This window comes from Pan troglodytes, chromosome 2 (genome assembly GCF_028858775.2).
Source record: "Pan troglodytes isolate AG18354 chromosome 2, NHGRI_mPanTro3-v2.0_pri, whole genome shotgun sequence".
Taxonomy (NCBI): Eukaryota; Metazoa; Chordata; class Mammalia; order Primates; family Hominidae; genus Pan; species Pan troglodytes.
In genome coordinates, this window is record NC_086015.1 from 187,483,602 (window position 1) to 187,498,078 (window position 14,477).

The following is a 14,477-nucleotide window of genomic DNA, read 5'->3' on the forward strand; positions in this document are numbered from 1 at the left end:
GGAGAATCACTTGCACCCGGGAGGCGAAGGTTGTGGGGAGCCGAGATTGCGCCATTGCACTCCAGCCTGGGCAACAGGAGAGAAACACTATCTCAAAACAAATAAATAAAATAAAAAATAAATCCTCATTTTACTACTTGATATGATCTTCTCTGTAAAATGGACCTAACCCTACCAATCTCAAAAGATTGTAAGAAGTGCATGGAATCACTCGAAAGCGGTCCTGACATAAGCGCGTCAGTCACACGCCTCTAAGGCTTCACAGGGAAAGACGAGAAGATAGAGGACGAAGACCTTGTCTTGTTCTGCTTTTAGCTCCAGAACTTGGCGGGGAGCACAGGGCTTTATTGATCGATGTCAACTCCACCTGGCTCCCCAAAGTATTTAAAATGGTAGCCACGGGAATAGCAGAGTACTCTCTTTCAACTGGGGAGGAATATCAAATGAGGTTAATAGGCCGGGCGCGGTGGTTCACACCTGTAATTACAGCTCTTTGGGAGGCTGAGGCGGGCAGATCACTTGAGGTCAGGAGTTCGAGACCAGCCTGGCCAACATAGTGAAACCCCCCGTCTCTACTAAAAAATACAAAAATTAGCTGGGCGTGGTGGCGGGTGCCTGTAATCCCAGCTACTCGGGAGGCTGAGGCACGAGAATCACTTGAACCTGGTAGGCGGAGGTTGCAGTGAGCCGAGATCGCGCCACTGCACTCCAGCCTGGGCGAGAGAGCGAGCCTCCTTCTCAAAAGCAACAACAACAACAAAACCAAATGAGGTTAATATTCCACAGCGGTGTGGGGCTAGACACAGTTACACAGACTTTATACAGGCGGCAATCAAGCGTCCCGGACTTCAAGAAATCTAGTTTGTCTGTCGCGCCACGCAGTCAACTGGAGTGTCACTGTGGGTTCTATTTACACCGTTATGAGAAAAACCTGTGGCCGAGGAAAACTCGGTAACTCCGGTCGCAGACCGCCCATCTACAGCAGTGAGCGCACCCAAACCCCACACGGCCAAGTCCCGCGGGTTTCAGGAAACTCCGAAGAGGTCGGGGGCCAGGGGCGCCTATGGCGCGGGGGAGGCTGGGAATTGTAGTCTCCGCCTGCCTCCGGGGGCGGGGTCCGAGGGCGGGGCTCTCAGGCCGTGGGGGTGGGTGGGTCGCCGAGCGCCCCGGCTCGCCCCGGCGTTTCCGGTCGCAGGCGGGCTCTGGAGGAGGAGGGGCGCCGCGACCGACGCGCGCGAGGCGGTCTGGGAAAAAGGGCGGTGCGAGCGGGTGCGCGCGCAGCGGGCCGGCAGTGGCGGCGGAGATGGAGGAGGGAGGCCGGGACAAGGCGCCGGTGCAGCCCCAGCAGTCTCCAGCGGCGGCCCCCGGCGGCACGGACGAGAAGCCGAGCGGCAAGGAGCGGCGGGATGCCGGGGACAAGGACAAAGAACAGGAGCTGGTGAGGCGCGACCCCGAGAGTCGGCGAAGGAGGCCGCGGGGCTGAGTCACGGCGGCTCCGCAGGCCTCAGGCCCGACACCCAACTACCCCACCGCGCCAGGGAGAGGGCGATTGGGGCGACCCTCGGGACTCCCGGCACCTTGCCTCTCTGCTCCTCATTCTCCGTTCCGCGCTGTCACCTCCGCCGTCCCCACCAACCCTCACCACCGCCGCGTGAGGTGGACTCGGGCAGGTCATTGTCACCTCCGTTTCCTAGAGTGGCATTCAAGTAGAGCCTGATTCAGAACCCAGGCTGATTTCTCACCAGGGCTTCCCATTCCCACTCGGTTTCCTTGTCCACCTGGCGCCTCCTAAGGAGGCAGGCTTATTCTTCACCTGCCCCGGGTAAGTGGGAGGGGACGTCTTTGGGATTCCTTCTCTTCATGAGCTGCTTCTCCCAACCCTCCAGTCTGAAGAGGATAAACAGCTTCAGGATGAACTGGAGATGCTCGTGGAACGACTAGGGGTGAGTCACGATGTTAACATGATTCGGTGCATGTTTGGATCTTTCCCACTTGTTTTATTCTTTTTTGAGGCAACTGCTATGTGCGGTGGACTGTATTTTAGGGTCAGTGTTATGATGATGTTGGGAGGCAGGAGAGTTAGTTACAAAGGGTATTTGTACAGTTTTGCAGCTTTCTCTTGTGGGAGAAGCAGAGTTCTTACCTCTTAACTTGGGTCATTTGTTTTTGTGCCAGGCAGGGTGCAGGGAGTTGAGGAATCACAGCTGAATGAATAAGACACAGCATTTCCTTGGAGGAGTTGTTAAGTTAAATATCTCTGTATTATGACTTGAAGGGGTGTGACTCCTTTTTGTCTGAGCCCTGTCGTCTCTTGATCAGGAGAAGGACACATCCCTGTATCGACCAGCGCTGGAGGAATTGCGAAGGCAGATTCGTTCTTCTACAACTTCCATGACTTCAGTGCCCAAGCCTCTCAAATTTCTGCGTCCACACTATGGCAAACTGAAGGAAATCTATGAGAACATGGCCCCTGGGGAGAATAAGGTAAAACTGTTTCAAACCTGGTGGAGGCCTAGTTTAGGAATTCCTTTTTACCCAGATCATGGGGGGGCTCATTGTGAGTCACAGGAAGCCTGATAGACCTAAGCCGTGATCTATTTGAGCAGAGTTCATCACAGTCAAAATATCCGCAAAAGAGCTGAAAGGAAGGTCAGCTTCTCAGAAGACACTGTTTCTGTCATGTGTATTGGACTTTGGGGTTTCATTAGCATGGTCTACTTTTAACGTATGTTTAACCTTGATTTTTCTCTTTTCTTCTATCCCATATACATTCATTTATCTCTAAAATATGTTCCACATTCAGTCACTTCTCTGCCTGCTGGTACAACCCTAATCCTGGAAATGTTCAGTTTTTGCATGGGTTATTGCAGCACCTCTTAACTGATGTTGTTGCTTTTGTGCTTTGTTCCTACACAGTCTGCCTCTCATGTAGCAGCTATCGTGATCTTTCTCCGTTATGGGTCTTTTCTGCTTAAAACCTTTTAATAGTTTATAATTGCAATTAAAGTAAAATTAAGAGCCTCCATTTTTTTCCACTTTATCCCTTGTTTATCACCCTTCAGCTGTGTGAGTTTAAAAGGAAGATAGTGGCTGGGTGTGGTGGCTCACACCTGTAACCCTAGCACTTTGGGAGGCCGAGGGGTGGATCACCTGAGGTCAGGAGTTTTAGACCAGCCTGGCCAACATGGTGAAACCCCGTCTCTACTAAAAATTAAAAAAAAAAAAAAAATTAGCTGGGTGTGGTGGTGGGCGCCTGTAATCCCAGCTACTTAGGAAGCTGAGGCAGGAGAATCGCTTGAACCCCGGAGGCAGAGGTTGCAGTGAACCGAGAGCACACCATTGCACTCCAGCCTGGGCAGCAAGAGCGAAACTGAGTCTCAAAAAAAAAAAAGGAGATAGCAACAACACCAACCTTGGTTTTTGTGAGGTTTAGCTTCGATAACATGTTAAATTTCTAGTACAGAGATTGGTATGTAGTTAGTTCAATTTTGGAGACAATGATCTTGATTCCACAATGCATGCTCCCTTTATGCTGGACTGCTGGGTTTGACTTCAAAGAACTCTTTTCTTTGTAGCGTTTTGCTGCTGACATCATCTCCGTTTTGGCCATGACCATGAGTGGGGAGCGTGAGTGCCTCAAGTATCGGCTAGTGGGCTCCCAGGAGGAATTGGCATCATGGGGTCATGAGTATGTCAGGTAAGATCTTTCTTCTTGGGAATCTGAAGGGGGCTCTGAGGCTCTGAGATAATTCAGAATTCTCTTGTGGGGTACAATCTGTCTTGGAGCATCAGTGTATTGAATTTCCCAGACGCTGGATTCCTTGACCCACAGAGAAGTGCTTCCCCTGAAGCTGTGCTCTCTTAATCGTCTGGGACTATCTGTAGGCATCTGGCAGGAGAAGTGGCTAAGGAGTGGCAGGAGCTGGATGACGCAGAGAAGGTCCAGCGGGAGCCTCTGCTCACTCTGGTGAAGGAAATCGTCCCCTATAACATGGCCCACAATGCAGAGCATGAGGCTTGCGACCTGCTTATGGAAATTGAGCAGGTGGACATGCTGGAGAAGGACATTGATGAAAATGCATATGCAAAGGTCTGCCTTTATCTCACCAGGTGAGTGAACATGGTAGGGAAGGGTGGCAGGCATGCCCTCCTCAGCACCTCTCTCTCAATTGCGCCTCCTCTATTTTCCCAGAGCATTTGCTCAAGCATAGCATCACGCTGTAGTTAATCTTTTGATGTGTGTGAGTTTCTTGAGGACAGAGACTTTGTGTCTTCTTAGTAGTTCTAACATCTAGCACAGTGCCTGGTGTATATAGTAGATATTTATTATTTATTTTGGGTAAGTGAATTCAATGGGGAAAATGAGTGCCTGGGACTTTCTGAATTCTTTGTTACTTTTACTTTTGTAGTTGTGTGAATTACGTGCCTGAGCCTGAGAACTCAGCCCTACTGCGTTGTGCCCTGGGTGTGTTCCGGAAGTTTAGCCGCTTCCCTGAAGCTCTGAGATTGGCATTGATGCTCAATGACATGGAGTTGGTAGAAGACATCTTCACCTCCTGCAAGGATGTGTATGTAGGGAAGAAGCTGGCAAAGAGATAAGCTTATGAATAGGACACTCGCATAAAGAGCTGGGACTTGTAGTTTCTGGTTAGGGCTTGAGGGGTTTTCCTGTGCCCTTAGTGGACAGTGATGAGCAGATGTACGGGCTCTCTCCACAGGGTAGTACAGAAACAGATGGCATTCATGCTAGGCCGGCATGGGGTGTTCCTGGAGCTGAGTGAAGATGTCGAGGAGTATGAGGACCTGACAGAGATCATGTCCAATGTACAGCTCAACAGCAACTTCTTGGCCTTAGCTCGGGAGGTGAGACTGCCCTTTTTTCATCAAGGCCTTTTCGTCATAATTCTACCTGCCATTTCACCTCCCTGACTCTACCTCTGACTAGACTCTCCTTGATTAGAATTGCCATTCAGTGGGATAGCAGAAGGGACAGCTGGGGGAGTTCTAGGGAAGCAATTGTGACCCTCTGACTTCTCTTCAGCTGGACATCATGGAGCCCAAGGTGCCTGATGACATCTACAAAACCCACCTAGAGAACAACAGTGAGTAGCCCTCTCTGTGTATGGGATTTGGGGGATTGTAGGTATGCCCCTTGTATTGGGAGTGATGGCTTGGCCAACATGCTTATCCTATCGAGCTCAGAATCCTCATGAATCTTTTTCAGGTCACTGCTTGGGGGTATAGGTAGAGGATACTAAGGGACTAGCTCAGAACCAGAGACCAGTTGCCATGCTGTGTTTCTTTCCTGTCCTACCTGAAACCTTCTTTCCTTACTTTTCCTCTCCCTCCTGTTGCAGGGTTTGGGGGCAGTGGCTCTCAGGTGGACTCTGCCCGCATGAACCTGGCCTCCTCTTTTGTGAATGGCTTTGTGAATGCAGCTTTTGGCCAAGACAAGCTGCTAACAGATGATGGCAACAAATGGCTTTACAAGAACAAGGACCACGGTATAATTCTGTTCCTGCTTTGTCTTTTGTTTTGCTTTGATCACTTCTTTTGTCCTCTTGGAGTCATACGTTATCTGACAAGGGATCCACCATGCAGTTCTTTGGAGAGCTCTTTATAATAACAGGATCCTCAGGATAGGGCCATTTTAAGACTAATAGATTCTTCCCTGGTATAGGAATGTTGAGTGCAGCTGCATCTCTTGGGATGATTCTGCTGTGGGATGTGGATGGTGGCCTCACCCAGATTGACAAGTACCTGTACTCCTCTGAGGACTACATTAAGGTTGGTCTGCATACAGCCTGCTCATGGGGACTTCCCCGTTCCATATTCTAGTGCCTAGCAGTGCCTTTCTTTCACTGATGAGGTCTGCCCAGTTTTTAACTCTAGTTAATAAGGGTGCTGCAGTGAGGCCCATGTTGCATCCTTTGTGGTGAGGAAGATAGAGTATCCTGAGTGAAGAATCTGTTTGCTCTTTGTAGTCAGGAGCTCTTCTTGCCTGTGGCATAGTGAACTCTGGGGTCCGGAATGAGTGTGACCCTGCTCTGGCACTGCTCTCAGACTATGTTCTCCACAACAGCAACACCATGAGACTTGGTTCCATCTTTGGGTAAGGTTCCTCGCTTGTCTTTCTGGTAGTGCTCAGCCTGTACACTCTGGAGAACAGGAACTGGGCCCTTTTCACCCATATTGCCAAGGGCTACCACTGTGCCTATTGGGTATCTGGCTCTTGGTGAATGTTTGTTGAAATGGTGAATGAATGACCGATTCTCCTTTTGTTCTTTTCTTGCTGCATCCTTGGGTATGTGTTGGGGACCGCCTTTCCATGGCTTTTGCAGGCTAGGCTTGGCTTATGCTGGCTCAAATCGTGAAGATGTCCTAACACTGCTGCTGCCTGTGATGGGAGATTCAAAGTCCAGCATGGAGGTGAGTAGAGGCTATTGAGCATTTAGAGTAAGTAGGGAAGGTGCTTTGAGTCCTACTTTCTGTGATAAATAATGAAAAAGAAGTAAGTGTGTGCATGTGTGCATACATGTACATGCCTGTTGGTGTGTATTGAGGGGCGTCACCTCAGTGAAACCCCTTGATCTGGGATTCTAAGCCTCTGGTGGTTTTAAGGCTAAAGAGTTAACATTTTAGGCCTGGCACGGTGGCTCGTGCCTATAATCCCAGCACTTTGGGAGGCTGCAGTGGGCGGATCACTTGAGCCCAGGAGTTCGAGACCAACCTGGGCAAGATTGTGAAACCCCATTTCTACCAAAAAATAAACAGAAAAATTAGCCGGGTGTGGTGGTGCTCGCCTGTAGTCCCAGCTACTAGGGAAGCTGAGGTGGGAGAATTGCTTGAACCCAGAGGTGGAGGTTGCAGTGAGCTGAGATCGCGCCACTGCACTCCAGTCTGGGTTACAGAGTGAGACCCTGTCTTTAAAAGAAAAAAAAAGTTAACATTTTAATGTTGAGTTCTGTCCCTTGGAATCTCTGAGAAACTACTTGGACTAGAGTGAAGTGTAACTTAACACAGCCTGGGGTTGATGATTCTCCTTAGTATTGTAGTCATTGGTCAGCCTTAAATGTTCATACTTGTGCAGAGTCATTAATGGATAAATACAGCATGGTGGCTAGTGGCATAGATTTAGAGTCAGAAAGACTTGAGTTCAAATCTTGCCACCTCTGCTTATAAGCAGTGTGATCCTGAACAAGTAATTCAATCTCTTTAGGCCATATTTTTCTCATCCATAAAAGGGGATAACAGCCAGGCACTCATGTCTGTAATCCCAGCACTTTGGGAGGCCGAGGTGGGTGGATCATGAGGTCAAGAGATCAAGACCATCCTGGCCAAGATGGTGAAACCCCGTCTCTATTAAAAATACAAAAATTAGCTGGGCGTGGTGGCGCGCACCTATAGTCCCAGCTACTTGGGAGGCTGAGGCAGGAGAATCGCTTGAACCCAGGAGGTGGAGGTTGCGGTGAGCCAAAATCGCGACACTGCACTCCAGCCTAGCGATAGAGCGAGACTCTGTCTCAAAAAAAAAAAAAAAAAAAGCAGTGCAGGGGATAACCTCAGGATCTGTGACCTTGGGGCTGTCACAAGGGTTAAATGTCAATAGTATGTAAAACAGTTGGCTTAGTGGCTGGCATATAGTATATACTCAATGAATAATGACTACTATTGTTATTTTGATATTATGAACTAATGTTATTAGGGAGAATATCTTGCAGTGGACTGTAGGAATAGGCTATCTTGAATCAAGACATAAATATTTTAATAACTTACTCTGTGTAATACTGATTTTCCTACCTGTAGGTGGCAGGTGTGACAGCTTTAGCCTGTGGAATGATAGCAGTAGGGTCCTGCAATGGAGATGTAACTTCCACTATCCTTCAGACCATCATGGAGAAGTCAGAGACTGAGCTCAAGGATACTTATGCTCGTTGGCTTCCTCTTGGACTGGGTCTCAACCACCTGGGTGAGGGGATGTTTCTATTTGGGCAAAGAGCTGACAGTAACTGGATACAACAGGGAGGGTTTATGTGTCAGGCTGTGCTGGATGGAGGCAAGTATCCTCTGACCCCTTGAATCTGTCCTGTAGGGAAGGGTGAGGCCATCGAGGCAATCCTGGCTGCACTGGAGGTTGTGTCAGAGCCATTCCGCAGTTTTGCCAACACACTGGTGGATGTGTGTGCATATGCAGGTCTGTGTCTTTATGAGTCTGTCTTGTGCTTCCCCAGTGACTCCTCACTTCTTTCTTGGTCCTTATTTTCAGGTTGTTTCTCCTTTCTCCTTCATTCTGATCTGCTCTAGATTCTTTAGACTTCTCCTGTTTTCCAAAGCTTTTCCTTGGTAACTTCTCATTTCTGTCCATTCTCCCTCACCACCCTGACGCAGGCTCTGGGAATGTGCTGAAGGTGCAGCAGCTGCTCCACATTTGTAGCGAACACTTTGACTCCAAAGAGAAGGAGGAAGACAAAGACAAGAAGGAAAAGAAGGACAAGGACAAGAAGGAAGCCCCTGCTGACATGGGAGCACATCAGGTTATATGGGCAGCTGGGCACTTGCAGAGAGGCTGTGAGAAGAGATAAGCATATAGGGGAAGCTGGGTTTGGTTTTTGCTTTAGGGCCTCTCTGGGTATTGCCATGTATTGAAATAGCGTGTGACTGGGTTCTGTATGTAAGGGGTAAAGGTGTTCCCCACAGGATGGCTTTTTATTTTCAGATGGGACTTGAGTCAAGGGTGACTGTTTTTTATTCCTTGAGCTTAATGGATTCTGCTCTCTCTTCAATTGCAGGGAGTGGCTGTTCTGGGGATTGCCCTTATTGCTATGGGGGAGGAGATTGGTGCAGAGATGGCATTACGAACCTTTGGCCACTTGGTGAGTATAGCATGAAGAATATTGGAATATACTGGTTTTGATGGCCTGGGGTTCCCCAGGGAAGATTTTTCTGATGGGTTTTCTTGGTGGAGAGCTGGTCTTTTTGCTGTGCCTTTTCTTTCTTTTTTCTTTTCTTTTTTGAAGCGGAGTTTTGCTCCAGAGTGCAATGGCACGGTCTTGGCCCACTGCAACCTCTGCCTCCCGGGTTCAGGTGATTCTCCTGCCTCAGCCTCACAAGTAGCTGGGACTACAGGCACATGCCACCATGCCCAGCTAATTTTTGTATTTTTAGTAGAGACAGGGTTTTACCATGTTGGCCAGGATGGTCTCTATCTCTTGACTTCATGATCCACCTGCCTCGGCCTCCCAAAGTGCTGGGATTACAGGCGTGAGCCACCATGCCCAGCCTGCTGTGCCTTTTCTACAGAAGTTAAGGCCCCCTTTTACCCATCAGTCCACTCCTGTAATGGAACTTGTTTTTACTGCATTCCGCCTTACTGTTGTATTTTCTTGGATCATCAGCTGAGATATGGGGAGCCTACACTCCGGAGGGCTGTACCTTTAGCACTGGCCCTCATCTCTGTTTCAAATCCACGACTCAACATCCTGGATACCCTAAGCAAATTCTCTCATGATGCTGATCCAGAAGTTTCCTATAACTCCATTTTTGCCATGGGCATGGTGGGCAGTGGTGAGTATCCGGCAGAAGAAGATCATAAACAGATTGGGGGAAGATTTGAAGCCCCTTTTTTCACTTCTGTAATGCTTAACATTTCCAGGTACCAATAATGCCCGTCTGGCTGCAATGCTGCGCCAGTTAGCTCAATATCATGCCAAGGACCCAAACAACCTCTTCATGGTGCGCTTGGCACAGGTAAAGAATAGAACTCCTCCACAGAGCGTGCCGGGGAAGTATCTGTGGTGATGGAAGGAGGAACATGGAGTGTTGGCCCAGGAGGAAAGATGTGACCAAGTGGGAGATTTCTGTTTGGCTGGGTTAGGCGATGTCTCCTCAGTGGTAACTCCTCACCTCTACTTCCCTCTGTTTTTTTCAGGGCCTGACACATTTAGGGAAGGGTACCCTTACCCTCTGCCCCTACCACAGCGACCGGCAGCTTATGAGTCAAGTGGCCGTGGCTGGACTGCTCACTGTGCTTGTCTCTTTCCTGGATGTTCGAAACAGTGAGTTCCTGTCAGAAATTTTATATCATAGCATGCAGGGCTCTGACTCCACCCTTTCCAGGGCCACTTTGATAATTTAGGTTCAAGACCCCAGTTTAGCTCTGTATCGCTCTAGGTTCCTGAGACAGGCTTTGGGCCTGTGACATGAGACTTTCATCACCCACACTTTTGATCTGGCCCAAAGAGATTTAAGGGTGATGTGCCCAGCGACTGCTCCTAAGTCACTGAGGAAATGCGATTTTCAAGTCTAAGGGCTGTAAGCAAAGTGAGGTGGGGGCATCTCTGGTTCATAGTAGGGTGTATGAGGGGAGGAGTGTGGATTCAGTCATATGACTGACGGGTTAAAGGGTCAGCGCTGAGGTGGGCTCTCAATGTTTCTGGCCAGGCCTGTCTTTTTGTCTCTTAACTTTTTGTCCTGTCTGCTTCCCTCAGTTATTCTAGGCAAATCACACTATGTATTGTATGGGCTGGTGGCTGCCATGCAGCCCCGAATGCTGGTTACGTTTGATGAGGAGCTGCGGCCATTGCCAGTGTCTGTCCGTGTGGGCCAGGTGAGAGGCTGAGTAGAGGGGAGGGCTCAGGCTGTATTCTCAAACTGGAGAATGTACATATACTTGCTTTGCTGAAACTGGCGTGGGCGGTGGCTTGTCGCTACTTTTCCATCTCTCTTTTCAATTTTCTTACCCTACAGGCAGTGGATGTGGTGGGCCAGGCTGGCAAGCCGAAGACTATCACAGGGTTCCAGACGCATACAACCCCAGTATTGTTGGCCCACGGGGAACGGGCAGAATTGGCCACTGAGGAGTTTCTTCCTGTTACCCCCATTCTGGAAGGTTTTGTTATCCTTCGGAAGAACCCCAATTATGATCTCTAAGTGACCACCAGGGGCTCTGAACTGCAGCTGATGTTATCAGCGGGCCATGCATCCTGCTGCCAAGGGTGGACACGGCTGCAGACTTCTGGGGGAATTGTCGCCTCCTGCTCTTTTGTTACTGAGTGAGATAAGGTTGTTCAATAAAGACCTTTATCCCCAAGGTCTCTCTCTGTCTGTTTTCTGGGGTGTCATGGCTGGAGTCTAAACTAGAGTAAGGAGTGGAAGTGAGAGGGCATTGTTAGGAGCAACTCTGAGTTTAGGTTAGCAGCACTGCCCTGGATGGAAAGAACTGAGCCCCTTCCCTCCCCTGGGTGGAAAAAACTAAGCCCCTCCTTTCTAATCATCTTCTCTTTGCATTTTCTTAGAACCCTTGAGAAGCCAATAAATGTAATGGATCTTCTTTTTGTTTTGTTTTGTTTTGTTTGAGACAGAGTCTCGCTGTGTCCCCCAGGCTGGAGTGCAGTGAGGCAGTCTCGGCTCACTGCAATGCCTGCCTTCCGGGTTCACGCCATTCTCCTGCCTCAGCCTCCCAAGTAGCTGGGACTACAGGTGCCTGCCACCATGCCCAGCTAATTTTTGTTTTTTGTTTTTGTTTTTTTGAGATGGAGTCTCGCTGTGTCATCCAGGCTGGAGTGCAGTGGCGCGATCTTGGCTCACTGCAAGCTCCACCTCCCGGGTTCACGCCATTCTCCTACCTCAGCCTCCCAAGTAGCTGGGATTACAGGCACCTGCCACCACGCCTGGCTAATTTTTCATATTTTTAGTAGAGACGGGGTTTCACCATGTTAGCCAGGATGGTCTCGATCTCCTGACTTTGTGATCCGCCTGCCTCAACCTCCCAAAGTGCTGGGATTATAGGCGTGAGCCACCGCACCCGGCAAATTTTTGTATTTTTAATAGACGGGGTTTCACCATGTTGGCCAGGATGGTCTTGAACTCCTGACCTCAGATAATCCACCTGCCTCGGCCTCCCAAAGTGCTGGGATTACAGGTGTGAGCCACCGTGCCTAGTCAATGGATATTCTTCCTAGGAGACGCAAATACACAAATTTTTACACAAACTCTTCCAAATAACTTCAGGGGGCTTGTGGATCCTGTAAATAACCCCCCACACTCACCCTCCACCACCAATACACCCTCTTAAAGCCTATCGTCTTCTGACCTTGGGCTAAGGATGCCCAAGAGTGGGCAGCCTCATACTTTTCTAACTTGACTTACGTGCTACTGAATGAAAGAGACATCTTTACCTCCCGCAACCATCTGTCCCTCTTGGGAGGCTGCTATGAGGAATTTGATTATGTTAACATCTACTTCTAGGATGTCCTTGTAGAAAGTGGATTCAAGAAGGCTTGACCCTCAGCCTCCCAAGCAGGTAAGGTAGGGCTACAGGTGTGTACCACCACTTCTGGCTTTTTTTTTTTTTTGAAATGGTCTCACTCTTATCACTCAGTCTGGAGTGCAGTGGCACAGTCATAGCTCACTGTAGCCTCAAACTCCTGGACTCAAGTGATCCTCCTGACTCAGCCTCCCAAGTAGTAACTAGGACTATAGGCATGAGCCACCACAGCTGGCCTACTTTTATTTTTGTAGAGGTGGGGGTTTTGCTGTGTTGCCCACGCTGGTCTCAATCTCTTGGCCTCAAGGGATCCTTCCACCTCAGCTCCCAAAGTGCTGGGATCACAGGCATGAGCCAGTGTGCCTGGCTATTTATTTATTTATTTATTTTGAGACAGAGTCTTGCTCTGTCGCCCAGGCTGGAGTGCAGTGGTGTGATCTCGGCTCACTCTGCGTCTGGGGTTCAAGAGACTGTCTGCCTCAGCCTCCTGAGTAGCTGGGACTACAGGCATGCGCCACCATGCTCTGCTAATTTTTGTATTTTTAGTAGAGATGGGGTTTCACCATGTTGGCCAGGATGGTCTTGATCTGACCTTGTGATCCACCTGCCTCGGCCTCCCAAAGTGCTGGGATTACAGGTGTAAGCCACCGCACCTGGCCCAGTTATTTTATTATTAAATTTTTTTAGAGACAAAGTCTCACTTTGTGGCCCAGGCTGGAGTGCAGTGGCATGATCATGGCTCACTGCAGCCTTGAACTTCTAGGCTTAAGTGATTCTCCCACATCAGCCTCTCAGGTAGCTGGGATTACAGGCATGAGACATTAGCAATTTTGGATTGAGTCATCTTGGCAGCCTGTATAAAAAGGTTGAAACAGGATTAAGGAATCCCTGTTGAGCCCCTTTATGGTTCCTGCCATAATCTTCAAGTTAGCATGTGTGATGTGATAAGCCTCTGTTATTATATAATGTGGATATAGTAGTTGCCTTACCTGATTTCCAGTGGTGGTGATGTTAGAATAAAAAGTGATTTGTAAACTAAAAAGAATGATTCTCTCCCAAATTGTGATTTAGGTGATTGTGCTTTAGAATAAGACAGTTTCATAGTGGCTTTTAACCTTTCACCTTTAGTTCTTCGTTCATCAGTGAATAGCAGTGGAGCCTTACTCTGCATCAGACATTCGTCTAATTTATGGGGATGCAAATACAGAAAAAAAACCCTATGCTCAAAAAGTTTAATGAAATGATGAAAACAACTGTGATCGATACTTACCAGGGTGTGAACAAGGTACCCTGGTATCACTGAGATGGGGCCTAAGTGCCTGGGGCAATCAGGGGGGACTTTGAGGAAGCTTATATCCTTAGAGGAAGATAAGTTTGTACAGAGGAAAAGAGGGCAGAATATAGCTAAGGGAGTAGCAAAGGCAAGAAGGAGGAAAAGCTGTTTTCAGAAACTTACAGATAATTTGGTTTGGCTAAATGTATAGGGGCCAGGGAAAAGGGTGGTAGGAGATACAGCTGCAAATTCAGGCTCAGACTAGGTTTACAAGAGCTTTGTTGTGCTAAGAATTTGACAGTATCTTTCAATGGGGCCCACTGAATGAGAGCAGAAAAGTGACATGGTCAGCTATCTGGGTGAGAAAGCTAACCCTGGAGGACAGGAGAGCAGGCAAGGAAAATGAATGCTTGAACTAAGGCAGTTGAAATGGGGACATAGGGAAGGGTAGAATAGTTATTTTTTAAAAGATAAGATCAATAGGACTTGATTTTGATCCAAATACCAGTAAGACCTGGTGTCTGATTAGATGTAGTGTGTGGATGGAGAAGGAATATAGGATGAATCCCAGATTTTCAGGTTAGGCACTATCTATTACGTAAGCAACAATATATTTGGGGGACTTGATTGAGTAGGGAAAGTTAACAGATTCTGGCCAGGTAATAAGTATCAGAGTTTGGATGAAAACTCAAGCAATCTGACCTGTGGATTTGGCTGTAGATGATGGTCCCTTCTGGCCTCTGTCAGCTTTTTCTTTTTCTTTTTTTTAAGACGGAGTTTCGCTCATGTTGCCCAGGCTGGAGTGCAATGGCAGGATCTCAGCTCACTGCAAGCTCCACCTCCCGGGTTCAAGCAGTTCTCCTGCCTCAGCCTCCTGAGTAGCTGCGATTATAGGCATGCGCAACCATGCCTGGCTAATTTTTGTATATTTTTAGTAGA

General features: G+C 48.4%; 1 protein-coding gene across 1 annotated transcript; it reads left to right on the forward strand.

Moving 5' to 3' along the window:
* Nucleotides 1-1,153: 1,153 nt before the first annotated feature.
* Nucleotides 1,154-11,089, forward strand: PSMD2 (proteasome 26S subunit ubiquitin receptor, non-ATPase 2). Its single transcript, XM_001147451.7, has 21 exons — nucleotides 1,154-1,438; nucleotides 1,887-1,943; nucleotides 2,320-2,484; nucleotides 3,576-3,697; nucleotides 3,886-4,110; nucleotides 4,410-4,568; nucleotides 4,719-4,863; nucleotides 5,042-5,102; nucleotides 5,358-5,504; nucleotides 5,681-5,787; nucleotides 5,985-6,112; nucleotides 6,342-6,429; nucleotides 7,807-7,969; nucleotides 8,093-8,194; nucleotides 8,389-8,534; nucleotides 8,790-8,873; nucleotides 9,396-9,564; nucleotides 9,653-9,747; nucleotides 9,929-10,055; nucleotides 10,488-10,606; nucleotides 10,747-11,089. The coding sequence occupies exons 1-21, from the start codon at nucleotides 1,304-1,306 to the stop codon at nucleotides 10,927-10,929; spliced, it is 2,727 nt and encodes a 908-aa protein (XP_001147451.2). The 5' UTR covers nucleotides 1,154-1,303; the 3' UTR covers nucleotides 10,930-11,089.
* The last annotated feature ends 3,388 nt before the right edge of the window (nucleotides 11,090-14,477 follow it).